The 16159-nt window shown below is 44.8% G+C and overlaps 1 protein-coding gene across 18 annotated transcripts in view; it reads left to right on the top strand.

The window, feature by feature from the left end:
• LOC132389111 (NACHT, LRR and PYD domains-containing protein 3-like) overlaps positions 1–16159 on the top strand; it is a 65933-nt gene that overhangs the window by 23186 nt on the left and 26588 nt on the right. For 11 of the 18 annotated variants that reach the window (XR_009510422.1, XM_059961551.1, XM_059961552.1 and 8 more), the window contains 4 exons: positions 3375–4508; positions 7740–7799; positions 11425–11517; positions 15632–15724. Coding sequence is in view for 17 of the 18 variants with exons in the window: in XM_059961551.1 (XP_059817534.1) it covers positions 11457–11517; positions 15632–15724 (154 nt within the window). In the remaining variant the exon portion in view is untranslated. Of the gene's footprint in view, positions 1–3318; positions 3344–3374; positions 4509–7739; positions 7800–11424; positions 11518–15631; positions 15725–16159 lie in introns of those variants that run through there. The other 7 variants (XM_059961559.1, XM_059961555.1, XM_059961547.1 and 4 more) reach the window with 4 other exon arrangements.

Below are 16159 nucleotides of genomic sequence, written 5' to 3'. Positions count from 1 at the left end.
CGTGCACGATGTTTGTTTTTAATAAAGTTCATGTTGGAGAACACCTGCTCACATACATATGTGGATCCAAAGATCGACAGGACTCCAAGCGCATACTTTTTAATGTTTACATAAATGTCGGGGATAGCATTCCATGTTTCGAACACAAGTTTGTCCAGTTTAGGGAGGTTTTCTATATCACTCCATTTGTGATTCTGAGCAAGAACGGCCTTCTGACGGGCAACATCTTCAAGGTCTGCTGTCAAGCGTCTAAACTTGGACACCCATATGTCTTTGTCGGCTATTTCGGCCAGTTCCATCTCAAGATCAGGTTTACTCACACCTGCCAATGCAGTCGTATTCAGTAGAGATGAATCGATGCTTGGGGGAGTGACCGGGAAGGATAATGTGTTTTTTTCCTCTCTGAACTCACAGAAGCGTTTCCCAAACGATGTTTGCATTGCGATGATTGCAGAATGTAAATACTCCGAACTTATCATGTCGTGACCTTGTTTGAACTCTCTCAAATTGGGGAAGTGAGACAAAGTGCCTTTCTGTCAATCTCTGGCAAGCACTGTCAACTTGCGCTCGAATGCCAAAACTCCTCCAACATGTGTAGGGCTGTACGTCCTTTCCCCTGAAGAGCTGTGTTCAGCGTGTTCAGGTGCGCTGTCATGTCTACCATGAAGTGTAGCTTTTCCAGCCCTTTGCTGCCCAGGAAAGTTTTCACTTCTTCCAGACACGCGACAAAGCGTTTCAGCACCTCCCCTCTGGACAGCCACCGGACTTTGTTGTGCAGCAGGAGATCAGAATATGCGCTTTCCAGCTCGTCCAGTAACAAACGGAATTGACGGTGATTTGCCATTATTTTATTGACAATCTGAATGACAACATCCATTACTTCTGTGCATTCCGGAGGAAATGATTGAGCGCACAGTGCCTCTTGGTGCAAGATGCAGTGAAAAATCAGCAGCTTTCTGTCCAGCGACTTCTGCAGTAAAGCCACAATTCCCTTGTGCGTTCCCGTCATATTCGGTGCCCCATCAGTAGCTACTGACACCAGGTGGGTAGTCTTTATTCCTTTGGCTCTTAAACAATTCAAGACAGCCTCACAGATGTCCTCCCCCCGTGTTTGGTCTTTTAGAGGTATCAACTCAATCAGTTCCTCCTGTGGCCCGGCAGAGTTTACATACCGGCAGAACAGCGCTATTTGTTCAATATCACCTTTGTCTTGAGACTCATCACAGGCAATCGAGTAGGCCACAGCTGAATTGATGTCTTTAATTTGCTGTCTTGTGATGTCTTCTGCCGTTTTTATGGTTCTGTCTTTGACAGTCTTTGCAGAGAGGGGCATATCCCTGATTTTCTGCACAATTTCACTCTTGTTTTTAAAGTCCGTGAATAGATGTTCTGAAATCTCAATGAAAGATTCTTTTATATATTCACCATCTGTAAACTGCTTCCCGTGCCTGACTACTTCCTGAGCGGCAATATAACTAGCGTATGTCGTTGGTTTTCCGGACTTCATCCATTGCTTGAAATGATTTTTGCTCAGATCAACCTTCCGCATCAGTTCCGAAACGGCTTTTTTTCTCTCATCTCCATCCGGATATTTTTGAGCAAAGGCTGCGTGTTTATTCTGGAAAAGTCTTGCGATTTTTGACTATTTGTTGTTTGGTAGTTTCTCATTGCACATTAAGCATACTGGTAAACCAGTCTCGTCAGCAGTGAAAGCAAATGAATCTGTCCACGTATCATTAAACATTCTGTTTTCTTCAGTCATTTCTCTTTTTTTAGAATTCTCCATAGTTGGCCTACCTTGGATCGAAAAATTAAAGAAATCGCGCACTGACGGGTGTCATGTATTGGCAGTGGTGACGTATATTAATAGCGATAAAAACACGTTGTAGCGGTGTGCTCACGCAGTCAGTAAACTGCAGTCGAATAACTTTATTCGAACTAAACAGCCTTGCTTTTAAGCCTCCCTCAACCTGGCCCCCATGGGCGCGGATGCTGCAAAAGACCAATTATTTCCCAAAGCAACAGGGAGCCGCAGCACAGAGGTAAAAGAGCCACATGTGGCTCCGGAGCCGCGGGTTGCCGACCCCTGGTCTATGGAAACGAGTAGAGTTGACGTTCGAGACACCGGCTAATGTACTTTACATCGCGTCATTGGTTCTATCGCTCTTCCCTGTAGCAGAAAGGGTTAAACTTTCTTCACATTTGAATGACAGTGTTTTGTCGAACCGGTTGGATTTGATTTCAGCGGAACGGCCGCTCCCTGTTCTGTGGAATGTGACCGGACAGGCAGCTGCTTGCTCGCAGACCCTGAGCACCGAGTCTCACAGAGCAACAAGCCGCACCTTCCAAATCAGTCAATCATCTGCCCTCTTCCCCTTTCCACTCCAGTCCTGATGAAGGGTCTCGACCCAACCGCCGACTGTTTACACCCATCCTCAGATGCTGCCTGACCTGCAGAGTTCCTCCAGCACCCTGTGTGTTGCCATGGTTTCGAGAGATCCCTGTGGGGCGGGGGGCGGAGCTATTTGTAAGAAACGACACACAGTATACTTGCGGAATTAAGGTGAGAATAATTCCGCTTCTGATATTTATTTCGGATCTCTATTTTCAGACAACCAGTTGTCTGTGCATTGGATCAGTGATCAGGGAGATATTTTTTAAGCCATTTCTGGCTCTGGTGCCTTTTGTGTTCCAACTGCTTCCTGCTGGCATGATTTACATTTTCCACAGGTTAGGTAAAGATTAAGATCAGCTCTAGAACAATGGCACTTATTTCAAAGCAAGGGGGCGGCATCTGTACTGTAAACATCTGTTCCCTTTTCAGAGTTCCTTATTTCAGAGGAATGCATCGATTGTTCTTGTGTTGATTGTGAGCAATCTGAACTCTCCCTCTCAATTGCCATGGGTAAATGACGGAGCAGACTTGATGGGCCAGATTCTACTCCTATGTCTTATGGTCTTATCGTCTTAATACTCATTAGGGGGCCCAACATCCCCTTTGTGTTTCTGTTTGATCGAAACATCTGGAGTTTAACTTTTCCTTCCTGAGCAGTTTTGAACAGTTTTATTCCATTTGAGTTTGAATATATATAGCCGAACGTGCTTGGTTTAATTTCAGAATAAAGGCGGCTCCCAGTACCTGAACAGGTAAGGGACGCTTGAACTGAAACTGTACCTACGCCGGGCAGTCTTGTTTACACACGGGGCGGAGATGAGACCCTCCCAGGATCCGGGCTGGATCAAATCCGCAGCCTGGGAATGGCTGAGTTAAACAGAGAAACTCCGCCCCACTGGTTGCGATGAAAGAAAAAGGAGAGATCCACACGGAAACCCGGACAGAAAGGTTAACGCAGCCTGTTTGTTTTCCTCTTTAGGGTTGCTACATTGACCCCACTCCCGCCTCCTCCCGCTGTCAGACCCGTCCTGAGCCGGTGAGAGTTAGTGTGACCCGGACTGCGGCAGTCCCGCTCTACCCCGGCTCACCCGGCCCTGTCCATCTGTAATGAGTGACCACTCCCGCCCCCTCCCTCTGTCAGACCCGTCCTGAGCCGGTGAGAGTTAGTGTGACCCGGACTGCTGCAGTCCCGCTCTACCCCGGCTCACCCGGCATTGTCCATCTGTAATGAGTGACCACTCCCACCTCCTCCCGCTGTCAGACCCGTCCTGAGCCGGTGAGAGTTAGTGTGACCCGGACTGCGGCAGTCCCGCTCTACCCCGGCTCACCCGGCCCTGTCCATCTGTAATGAGTGACCACTCCCGCCCCCTCCCGCTGTCAGACCCGTCCTGAGCCGGTGAGAGTTAGTGTGACCCGGACTGCGGCAGTCCCGCTCTACCCCGGCTCACCCGGCCCTGTCCATCTGTAATGAGTGACCACTCCCACCTCCTCCCGCTGTCAGACCCGTCCTGAGCCGGTGAGAGTTAGTGTGACCCGGACTGCGGCAGTCCCGCTCTACCCTGGCTCACCCGGCCCTGTCCATCTGTAATGAGTGACCACTCCCACCTCCTCCCGCTGTCAGACCCGTCCTGAGCCGGTGAGAGTTAGTGTGACCCGGACTGCGGCAGTCCCGCTCTACCCCGGCTCACCCGGCATTGTCCATCTGTAATGAGTGACCACTCCCGCCCCCTCCCGCTGTCAGACCCGTCCTGAGCCGGTGAGAGTTAGTGTGACCCGGACTGCGGCAGTCCCGCTCTACCCCGGCTCACCCGGCCCTGTCCATCTGTAATGAGTGACCACTCCCGCCCCCTCCCGCTGTCAGACCCGTCCTGAGCCGGTGAGAGTTAGTGTGACCCGGACTGCGGCAGTCCCGCTGCACCCCGGCTCACCCGGCCCTGTCCATCTGTAATGAGCGGCGGACACATCACAGCCGAGTGTCCTCGGGAGCAGCAGCTCCGACTCAACTCTCCGTACAGGGTGAGCACACCGGTGCAGGAACATTGTCGGTCACCCGAATAGTCAGTCTGTGATTTCCCGGGACCACACTGAACGCCGTCCGGTTACAACATCAGAGGTAAGTGTTGTCTGTGATTCTGTACAATTGGAGTTTTTTGAGGGTGTAACAGGGATGTTAGACGAGGGTAAGCCTAGATGTTGTGTACCTAGATTGTCAGAAGGCATTCGATAAGGTGCCACATAGGAGATTGGTGAGTAAAATCAGAGCTCATGGCATTGGGGGCAGGGTTTCAACATGGATAGAAAACTGGTTGGCAGATAGAAAGCAAAGGGTAGCAGTGAATGGGTGTTTCTCGGACTGGCTGGAGGTGACTAGTGGGGTACCACAGGGCTCTGTATTGGGACCACAGCTCTTTACGATTTATGTCAATGATTTAGATGAGGGCATTGAAAACTATATCTGCAAGTTTGCTGACGATACTAAACTGGGTGGCAGTGTGACATGCGAAGAGGACGTTAGGAGAATACAGGGAGACTTGGATAGGCTGGGTGAGTGGGCAGATACTTGGCAGATGTCATTCAATTTGAATAAATGTGAAGTTATCCACTTTGGAAGCAGGAACAAGAGGGCAGAGTATTGTCTGAACGGTGTAGAGTTAGGTAAGGGAGAAATGCAGAGAGACCTAGGAGTCCTAGTTCACCAGTCAATGAAGGTGAATGAGCAAGTGCAACAGGCAGTGAAGAGGGCAAATAGAATGTTGGCCTTTGTTACAAGGGGAATTGAGTACAAGAGCAAGGATGTCCTTTTGCATTTGTACAGGGCCCTGGTGAGACCACACCTGGAATATTGTGTGCAGTTTTGGTCTCCAGGTTTACGGAAGGACATTCTGGCAGTTGAGGAAGTGCAGCGTAGATTCACTAGGTTGATTCCTGGGATGGCAGGGCTGTCTTACGCAGAGAGATTGGAGAGATTGGGCTTGTACACGCTGGAATTGAGGAGCTTGAGAGGGGATCTGATTGAAACGTTTAAGATAATTAAAGGATTTGATAGGATTGAGGCAGGAAATATGTTCCAGATGTTGGGAGAGTCCAGTACCAGAGGGCATGGATTGAGAATAAGTCAGTTATTTAAAACAGAGTTGAGGAAGAGCTTCTTCACCCAGAGAGTTGTGCAGGTGTGGAATGCACTACATCGGAAGACGGTGGAGGCCAATTCTCTGGATGCTTTCAAGGAGGAGCTAGATAGATATCTGATGGATAGGGGAATCAAGGGATATGGGGACAACCAGGGACTAGTGAATGATCAGCCATGATCTCAGAATGGCGGTGCAGACTCGAGGGGCCGAATGGTCTACTTCTGCACCTATTGTCTATTGTCTATTATTCAGCGTTTACAGTGAGGCTCGGCTTTGGTCGGGATCGGGAGAGAATTTAGTGGGAGAAGGGAGTCCTGACATGTTCATGTTAACGAGTGAATTATTGTCCAAACGGATTAAGAGAAACAATGCAGAAACAACGTCTTTGCCGTCAGCCACAAATACTCTCCAGTGTGGTTTCTGCTGAGTGCGAGCTGAAAGCATCTTTCACCCCGGTAGTGACATATGAAATATCCAACGGGGCAGTGACCCGTCACCGATCTCTCTCAAACAAGAGAAATTCAGTAAATTCTGGAAATTTGTGTAACACACACAAAATGCTGGAGGAACTCTGCAGGCCAGGCAGCGTCCATGGAGAAAAGAACAGACGACCTTCGAGACCCCAGCTAATGGAGTTTACATTGCGTCATTGGTTCTATCACTCTTCCCTGTACCACAAAGAGTTAAACTTTCTTCACGCTTGAATGACAGTGTTTTCACCGGAACACTGGAATTTAGAAAGATGAGAGGGGATCTGATTGAAACATATAAGATTATTAAGGGATTGGACACGCTGGAGGCAGGAAACATGTTCCCAATGTTGGGGGAGTCCAGAACCAGAGGCCACAGTTTAAGAAAAAGGGGTTGGCCATGTAGAACAGAGTTGAGGAAAAACTTTTTCACCCAGAGAGTTGTGGATCTATGGAATGCTCTGCCTCAGAAGGCTGTGGAGGCCAATTCTCTGGATGCTTTCAAGAAAGCGTTAGATAGAGCTCTTAATGATTGCGGAGTCAAGGAATATGGGGAGAGGGCAGGAACGAGGTACTGATTGCGGATGATCAGCCATGATCACAGTGAAGGGTCGAATGGCTTAGTCCTGTGCCTATTGTCTATTGTCTATAAAACTGCACCGTCTGGCACCAACAAAGAAGTATTACCAGACAGATGTCTGCCCCCGTGAGTTTTTCTATGAAGAATCTGTTGTCATCTTGACTTGTGATGTGACTTAAAACAGGGGAGACCTGTTTGTATACATCACAGTTTTTTTAAAAAATAACAATGTACATGATTGTTTCTGCGGAAATTTGGTAAAATGAGTGGGAAATTCGATGAGACATAAAGTATCCCGCGGAGTTTGACAGGGACGTGGACAGAATAGTTCCTCTTGTGTGAGGATCTGAAACCAGGCACTGCTAGTTGAAGACAGTTGAGATATTTTCTCTCTCTCTGGGTCTAGTGTGTCATGGGAATGACCGTCCTCAACATACAATTAATATTGTAATCCTGCAGCGTGGTGGCCCTTGATACACAAATGAGTGAGATGTTACAGGTGAGAGGCAGGATTGATGCGCCGAGATCACAGTCAGATCTGCGTTGGTCACAGTCAATGCGGGATGCTATTGTAATCAAATCTCCCATCGCTAACTTCTGGCTGACAAAAACACATATCAGTGGGCACTGTACTGTGCACGTCCCGTACCTAATACTGCGGCCACTGATTGTATGTCCGTGGTTTTCTACATCTGTAGCCCGTCCATTTCAATGTTCGACATGTTACACGTCCAATGACGCCTCTCTGCACAATGCATTTGCAGCGTGGTTATTTGAGTTACTGTCGCCTTCCCAGCAGATTGAACCAATCTCGCTTTTCTCATTCGATCTCTCTCATTAACAAGGCGTTTTCCCTCTCAGAACTGACGCTCACTGATCTTCCGCGCCATTCTCCGCAAAACTGAGACTGTTGAACGGGACAATCCCAGGAGTTCAGCAGTTCCTGCGATATTCAAACTGCTCCCTCTGGCACTGACAAACATTCCACTCTCAAAATCACTGAGATCACATTTCATCTCCATGGAGATGTTTGTTGGAGACAGAACGTACCCTGTACTAAGGAACAGGAGGCGGAGGGAACCGCTGGTAACGTTGTGGGTTTAGTTAATGATTATCACCCGGAGCTGATTGAACATTAACCAGGGTGTGTTCATTACTTACAGAACCCGTAACACAGCCTCACTGGGACAGGGTGGTAACAGAACCTGAAGCCGCAGTACAAAGTAAGGAGCTGTGGATATTGATATATAAACATCACAAAGGCAGTTAGCCACTTAAATGAAACTGAGAACTTATTGGGTTGTTCAACAATTGAACTGTAGCGAATCACTTTTGAAAGAATTAATAATTCCCTGCATCTAATTGAATGCTTCAACTTCCTGTGCATGTCCCGGGGGAAACCGGGGCAGTTGGAGGTGTTATCGGAAATGCCACACTTTCAACCCAGCTCCGAATCATCAGCAAAGCCTCGGGAGGTGCGAGCTTCCCACATCTCGGAACTGTCCCCGGGCTACTGCTTGCAACAGCAGGAAGCCGATCCGTCCAGACTTGGGGATTTCCTGATCCTTGACCGAGGGAACTGAGGATTCGCTTTGCTTATTCCATCGCAGGCGGGATCGACACTATCTGTCTACCCGTTACGACATTTCGGTAGGTAGCTGCTGGGAGAGGGCGAAATTATGAGAACTCCTCACACTGCAGTTTATAGCGGGGTGGTTCTAGAAGTGGGGATGACCTGTTGCCTTTAGGCCACCTCATTATTGCTTGAGAGGAGGCCAATCTATGCGGTGCTATCGACAAACTTAATTAGCAGATGAGAGCTGTGGGTGGCGACACAGTCATGTGCATACAGGGAGACTAAATTCAGGAGACTGGCTTATCACGCAACAGGTGACAATGAATTTCAAAGGCATCTTGGTCAGTTATGGAGATGGGCTGAGCAATGCCAAATGGTTTTCAACTTGGACAGGAGAGCGATGGTGCATTGTGGACAGTCAAACGAGGTGGGACTGGTATAGTGAATGGGAGGGCACCAAGTGTTGTGGAACAGAGCGACCTGGGAGGACAAGAGTACAGTCACTGAAAGTGGACGTGCAAGTATAGAGGGTGGAAAAGAAGGATTTAATCATGCTGGCCTTCATCAGTTCGGGCATTGAGTTCTGGATTTCGGGCGTTATATTGTTGGTGTGGCGACACAGAGTATTCTGTACAGTTGTGTTGACCCTGCTGTAGGAAAAATACTATCAAGTTGGATCGGGTGCAGACGAGATTGCTGAAGACGTTGCCTGGACTAGAGGGCCGAGTCATAGGCAGAGGTTGGCTGAGCTGGATCTTTATTCCACAGGAGAATGAGGGTGACATTGTAGGAGTTTATGAAATCAAGTAGGAGCATAGATAACGTGGTTGGTCGTGGGATTATCCCCAAGGTTCAAGATTCAAGATTGTTTACAAGTGTAAAGGAGAACAAAATGATTGTTATTCTGGATCCAAAGGAAGTCCTTGTAAATCTCCTCTGTGCTCCCTCTATAGCAGCCATATCGTTTCCTGTAGTGAGGTGACCAGAACTGAACACAGTACTCCCAAGTGGGATCTAATGAAGGTCTTGTATAGCTGTAACATTACCTCACGCTCTTGAACTCAATTCCGTGACTGATAAATGTCAACACACCATATGCTTTCTTATCAACACTGTCAACATGTGCATCAGCTTTGAGTGTTCTATCAACACTAGCCCCAAGATCTCACTGATCCTCCAGATTGACAGGAGTATTACCATTAATATTATATTTTCATGGAATCTGACCGAAATGAACCGCTTCATGCTTATCAGTATTGAACTCCATCTGCCACTTCTCTGTCCAATTCTGCACCCTATCCAAGAAATGAAAAAAGAAAAAGAAGAAAAAAGAAAGAAAGAAAGAAAGAAAAGAATGCCTGGATATCAGAAGATCCCCACATGCTCCACGGAGTTCATAATAACTTTAGTATATATATATATATATAAATTTCTTTCCCCAAATAACCAATTATTTTATCTTCGGAGCACCTATATATTTAATCCTGTCTTTTGTTAATAAAGGTGCCAAATTTTCAAAAATGTTTCATATATATCTCTTAAACTATAAGTAATTTTTTCAAGTGGAATACAGCTGGAAATTTGATTCTTCCAACAATCTATACTTAAGTATGAATCCGATTTCCAAGTAACTACAATAGACTTTTTGGCTACTGCCAGTGCAATTTTTATGAATTCTTTCTGATATTTATTCAATTTGTGTTTTGGTTTTATCCCTTCAATATCGCCGAATAAAAATAATATTGGGTTATGTGGAAGTTGTGTTCGAATAATTTGTTCCAGTAAAACTCTTAAATTTGTTCAAAAAGGTTGAATTTTAGAACAAGACCAAGTAGAATGTCAGAAAGTACCAATTTTTTGGTTACATCGGAAACACTGATCAGATAAATTTGGGTTTAATTAATTTATTTTTTTGTGGTGTAATATATAATATTCAAGTCAATTTCCCATTTTTGTCTTGACTTATGGATTCCTTGTTTAATTGCCTGTTTTTGAACCCAATTTTTCTCTTAAATAAGCCCGTAATTGGAAGTAACAAAAAAGAGTGTTGTTTGATATTTTACATTTATTCTTTAATTGATCAAATGACATTAATATACCTCCTTCAAAACAATCTCCTATATATCTAATCCCTTTCTGAAATCAATTATATAAAAGTTGATTACCATTGTTAAAGAAATGTCTATTTTGAATTAAAGATCTCTTTGCTAATAAAGATTTCTATATCTCATCATCAACATTTATCTTATTCCAGAAATCAATCAAATGTTTATATATATAAGATACTTTCTTTTCCCGTATCCATTTAGATTCCCATTTATATATAAAATCTTCTGGTGTATTTTCTCCTATTTTATCTGGTTGTATTCTAATCCACGCCGGTCTATCTTTCTCAAAAACAAATGCAATAAATCTAAGTTGATTTGCTTTATAATAATTCTTAAAATTTGGAAGTTGTAACCCTCCTAGATCAAATTTCCATGTCAATTTTTCCAATGATATTCTTGACATCTTACCTTTCCAAAGGAACTTCCTCACATATTTATTTGAAAAATCTTCTGGGGAAGTTGTATTGGTAGTGATTGGAATAAGTATTGTAATCGAGGGAATATGTTCATTTTTATGGTATTTACTCTACCTACTAATGTTATTGGTAATATCATCCATTTATCAAGATCTTCTTGATTTTTTTTCAATAATGGTAAATAATTTAATTTGTATGTTCTTTATATCATTATCAACTCTGATACCTAAATATTTTATACCATTTATTGGCCATCTAAATTGAGTTATTTATCGACATTGACTATAATCTCCTTCAGTAAGAGGTAAAATTTCACTTTTATCCCAATTTAGTTTGCAGCCTGATATTTTCCCATATTCTTCTAATCCAGAGGATAATTTATGCAACGAGTACAATGGGTTTGTTAAATAAAACAGAACATCATCAGCAAATGTTAATCTTGTATTCCTCCTGGTTAACTCTGAAACCCTTAATATCTTAATATCTTAAGATTGGTTCCAAAAAGGGAATTGCCTGCAATACAGCGAGTAGATACCCTGGAGAATCCTGGTCCAGTATACAATCCATGGAGAGCGGAAATGGACATTGTGTGACTGTGGGTGGACGGGTGCAGGTGGATCCGGCCATGACACGTGTTCAGTGGATGGGCCCAAGATTCTTGGAAGTGTTCACCTCAGTTTAAAAACAAAACAGTATTCTGCTTTAAACCCCAATTAATGTTTGACCCTCCTGTTATTTTTTGTTACAGGGCAGCAAAAACTGAAAACTCCTGTCCACAAAATGGATCAAGGTTCGAGCAGTGGAGGAGTTCCAGTGGCGTCAGGATCGGGAAAGGACACGGGTACGTTGGCGAACTATTTTAATTTATAAATCCTGTGCGGATTCTCCGTCTGGGTTTAATTCAATAATGGCAATTCTCAAAATATTTGTGAGAACTGAGCAGAGAGATGAGAGAGAGAGGTAACATCTCTGGGGAAACACAGTCGCACGTGGAAGGAGTATATTTACCGTCTGTTCCTGCTCCTCCGACAGATTGTGATGCACATTAAAATAGCGAGTTACTCCGGAAGACAAGACATTCTCTGGATGATGACAGTTTTGGGCAACACAAAGACACAAAATATTGGCTGAACTCAGCAGGTCAGGCAGCATCCATGGAGAAGAATAAACGTATGATGTTTTGGATCAGGACCACGGGGAATAGAAAGTAATGTAACAGTATCTAGAATTTCTGTCCCCTCATTTCCAGTCCGATGAAGGGCCTTGGCCTGAAACGTTGATTGTTTATTCTCCTCCATAGACGCTGCCTGACCTGCTGAGTACCTCCAGCATTTTGTGAGATATTCCAGAGATTTGCTGAGGAAGGGGATTACCAGGCAGGCAGACAGTAGCGCAGAGCAAAGCGGTAGTGATGGGCAGTACCAGGAGAGTGTTGGTGATGGTTACTATATTCCCAGGAATTGGCAGAGTATTTTGCAAACAGAGAGGTATATTCCCGGGGACTAGAAAGAACAGCCTTCAACAGACGGTTGAACATTACCATCTAAGGTAACAATTCCATCAATCATCCACCCCACCCCACAGTCTACAGAGGAGTTACACTCTTCCCATTGGTCCGAAGCGATGTCAGTCACTGGTTACACCCAATAACAGAGATGGACCATCCAAGAGGTCATTACCCTCGCTGAGGTCATCGCATACTCCCGCCATGAACAAATTTGTCAAAGCGAACAAATCTCAAAGTAAATGCCCCACTTTTTGAATTATTTCAATATCCCTCTGAGGGAAGCTGGGGGATTTTAAGAACCTTCTCCTTCGGTTGGTGTCTGATGTATCGTTGAGAGGTATGAGGAGACCACTCGGCCCACTGGATTGCTGCCATCTCCCTGGGGAGGGAGGGAACCCAGCAGGAGGAGGAGGGAGGGTGAATTAACTGAGAGGATAAATATGGTGTGAGGGGTTGAGTAGGATGGAGTCTGAGAGGTTGTTTGCCCCGGTTTGGGATCAAGGAGCAGGATGCGGGAAGGAGCCCATTGACAGCGGGAAAAAGAAATGAGGGGCTCGTCTATGGAAACGTCTGAGCCCACAGTGGTGGCAAGCAGAGATATTCACCTCTTCGGTGGGCAAACAGTGGGAGACTGTATGCTCATATTGTTAGTGACACAGAATTGTATAATTGCTGTTCTGTGTGTTATCTGAATGTACTTGCCTGTGATGCTGCCACAAGTCAGTGTTTCTCTGTACCTGCACCTTCCCGTACTTGTGCACTTGGGAATAAATTCAACAGGATCTGAGAAATCTCTGTGAGATTTGATTAGCGATGATCATCTTGGCAGCTCGGTAGGTAAATGTAAAGATGATATAACATAGAAATCTAAAGCACGTTATAGGCCATTCATCCCGCAATATTGTGTCAATTGTGTAACCTACTCTAGAGATTGACTACAATTTCCTTGCAGCATAGACCTTTAATCACCGTGTACCTGTCTAAGAGTCTTTTATAAGACCGAATTTTATCCACCACGACCACCGTCACTGCCAGTGCATTCCACACACCCATCCCTCTCTGTGTGAAAAACTTACCCCTGACATCCCCCTTGTACCTACTTCCAAACAGCTTAATATCATGCTCCCTCTTGTTAGCCATTCCAACCCTGGAGGAAAAAGCCTCTGGCTATCGACACAAGCAAAGCCTCTCATCTTAAACACCTCTGTCAGTTCACCTCTCATCCTCCATCGCTTCAAGGAGAAAAGGCCAAGTTTACTCAACCTATTCTCATCAGGCATGCTCCCCAATCCAGGCAACATCCTTGTCAATCTCCTTTGCGCTCTCTCGATAGCATCCATATTGTTTCCTGTAGTGAGGTGACCAGAATTGAACACAGTACTCCCAAACAGAGTCTGATCAAGGTCTTAGAACAGATCCCAGTGGAGCGCTGTTAGTCACCATCATCCATGGAGAATACGAACCATCTACAACCTACCTTCACCTTCTGTGGGCAAGCCAATTCTGGATCCACAAAGCAAGGTCTCCTTGGATCCCATCCCTCATTATTTTCTGAATGAGCTTTCCATGGGGAACCTTTGCTAACCTCTTACTGAAATCCATATACAGTACTTCCACTGCTATACCTTCATCAGTGTGTTTTGTTACATCCTCAAAGAATTCAATCAGATTCATAAGGCATGACCTGTCCTCAGCAAAGCCAGGCTGACTATCCCTAATCAGATTATGTCTCTCCAAATGCTCATAAACCCTGCCTCTCAGGATCTTCTCTAAATTTGGCCCACCACTGAAGTAAGACTCACTGGTCTATAATTTCTTGAGTTATCTCTACTCCATTTCTCGAACAAAAGAGCAACGTTTGCAAACTTCCAATCCTCCGGTACTTCTCCCCACCTAATTGCTGATGCAACGATCATCGTCAGAGGCTTAGCAATCTCCTCCCTCGATTCCTACAGTAGCATGGAGTATATCTCGTTCAGTCCCGGTGACTTATCTAACTGAATACCTCGCAAAAGATCCAGCACATGCTCTTTCTTATAGTTCATACACTCATGTGTTTCAGTCCACTGTAAGACATCCCCACAATTGCCAAGGTCCTTTTCACTGGTGAAAACTGAAGCAAAATACTCAGTATCTCAGAATATTTCAATGATCGGCAGGTTGAGAAACATTTGTTGAGAACGTAGCGGTGAAATTTAACCAAGCTAATTTGCCATTGCTGGCGACCCCCCCGTGGATTTGTTGCACTTGCATGATGCTCCCTCAACTCCAATAATGATTGTTACAAAAGTCGGTGATATGTAGTCCATCCTTTATTAGCAATCAGTAAACATACAATCTTGAAATGATAAAACTGAACTGTACCCAAACATAAATTCATCGTATTTGAGTTAATAGTAACAAAATATATGACATCGGTCAGTCCCCAGCTGTGTACTGCATGGAAAAAGCAAACTATGTAACTGTTTCCCTTTGCATTTATCACACCCCCACTGATGCGACTTGTTACCATAAAAAAGCATCATAAATACACAACGCAGAATACAATGCTGATAGAGAACAGATACATGGCTCCTGCACACAGGCTCGGCTCTGATACAGGGTCCTCCACATGAAATATTAACATACTCTCATCTTGTTGAATAATTCCATCATTCTGTTTTAATTATATTGACAATTTTTCCGAACTGACTGTTTCGGATGTATGGCGTGTCTACATTGTGTTTAACAAGGTGTCATATAACTAACTATCTGATAATAGCCAGGTGATAAGCTCAAAGAAATCTTAACCAAGTTTTGGTGCTAATAATAGTTTTAAAGTCCTGCCGGAAAAATTATAGTGGTTCAGGACAAGATGTCACGGTGCTATGTGTGAGATTGCATTGTTCAGGTTGTCTGAGTGTTTCTGAAAAGACACAAATCATATATTGCCATTGGTGTCAATGCCAGACGATATTAACCTGAAAGGAGACGGTGAGAATCAGTTGTGACTGAGAAATCTGTATAATCCAGTGACGAGAGGAATAGAAGTCTCATCGTCAGCAGAAATGATTCTGCCCACACTGCTGGAACACTTGTCCATTGCGCACCGCAGCGCCACCAGTGGTAGGAGGACCAAAGCAGTGGGTGCTGTCTGCTCAACCTGGCTTGCCATTCCGGAGGCTCATCACTCCCGGTCCAGGACACAAGATTGGTTCCTAAAAGGGAATTGCCTGCAATACAGCGAGTAGATACCCTGGAGAATCCTGGTCCAGTGTACAATGCATGGAGAGATCGGAAATGGACATTGTGTGACTGTGGGTGGATGGGCGCAGGTGGATCCGGCCATGACACTTGTTCAGTGGATCGGCCCAAGATGTTTGGAAGTGTTCACCTCAGTTTAAAAACAAAACAGTGTTCTGTTTTAAACCCCAATAATGTTTGACCCTCCTGTTATTTTCTGTTACAGAGCAGCAAAAACTGAAAACTCCTGTCCATAAAATGGGTCAAGGTTCGAGCAGTGGAGGAGCTCCAGTGACGTCAACACCAGGAAAGGACACGGGTATGTTGGCGAAGTATTTTAATTTATAAATACTCAGCGGATTCTCCGTCTGGGTTTAATTCAATAATGGCAATTCTTCAAATATTTGCGAAAACTGACTAGAGAGATGAGAGAGAGAGTTGACATCTCTAGGGAAAACACAGTCACACGTGGAAGGAGTACAGTTACCGTCTGCTCCTGCTCCTCTAACAGATTGTGATGCACATTAAAATAGCGAGTTACTCCAGAAGACAAGACATTCTGCAAATGCTGAAAGTTTCGGCCAACAAAAAGACACACAAAATATTGGCAGAATTCAGCAGGTCAGGCAGCATCCATGGAGAGGAATAAACAGTCAACATTTCAAATCAGGACCACAAGGCATAGAAAGTAATGTGACAATATCTCGAATTTCTGTCCCCTCATTTCCAGTCCGATGAAGGTCCTTGGCCTGAA

Source organism: Hypanus sabinus, unplaced genomic scaffold, assembly GCF_030144855.1.
Source record: "Hypanus sabinus isolate sHypSab1 unplaced genomic scaffold, sHypSab1.hap1 scaffold_476, whole genome shotgun sequence".
Taxonomy (NCBI): Eukaryota; Metazoa; Chordata; class Chondrichthyes; order Myliobatiformes; family Dasyatidae; genus Hypanus; species Hypanus sabinus.
Note: the sequence above shows the minus strand (reverse complement) of the source record. Positions and strands in the feature narration are given on the sequence as shown.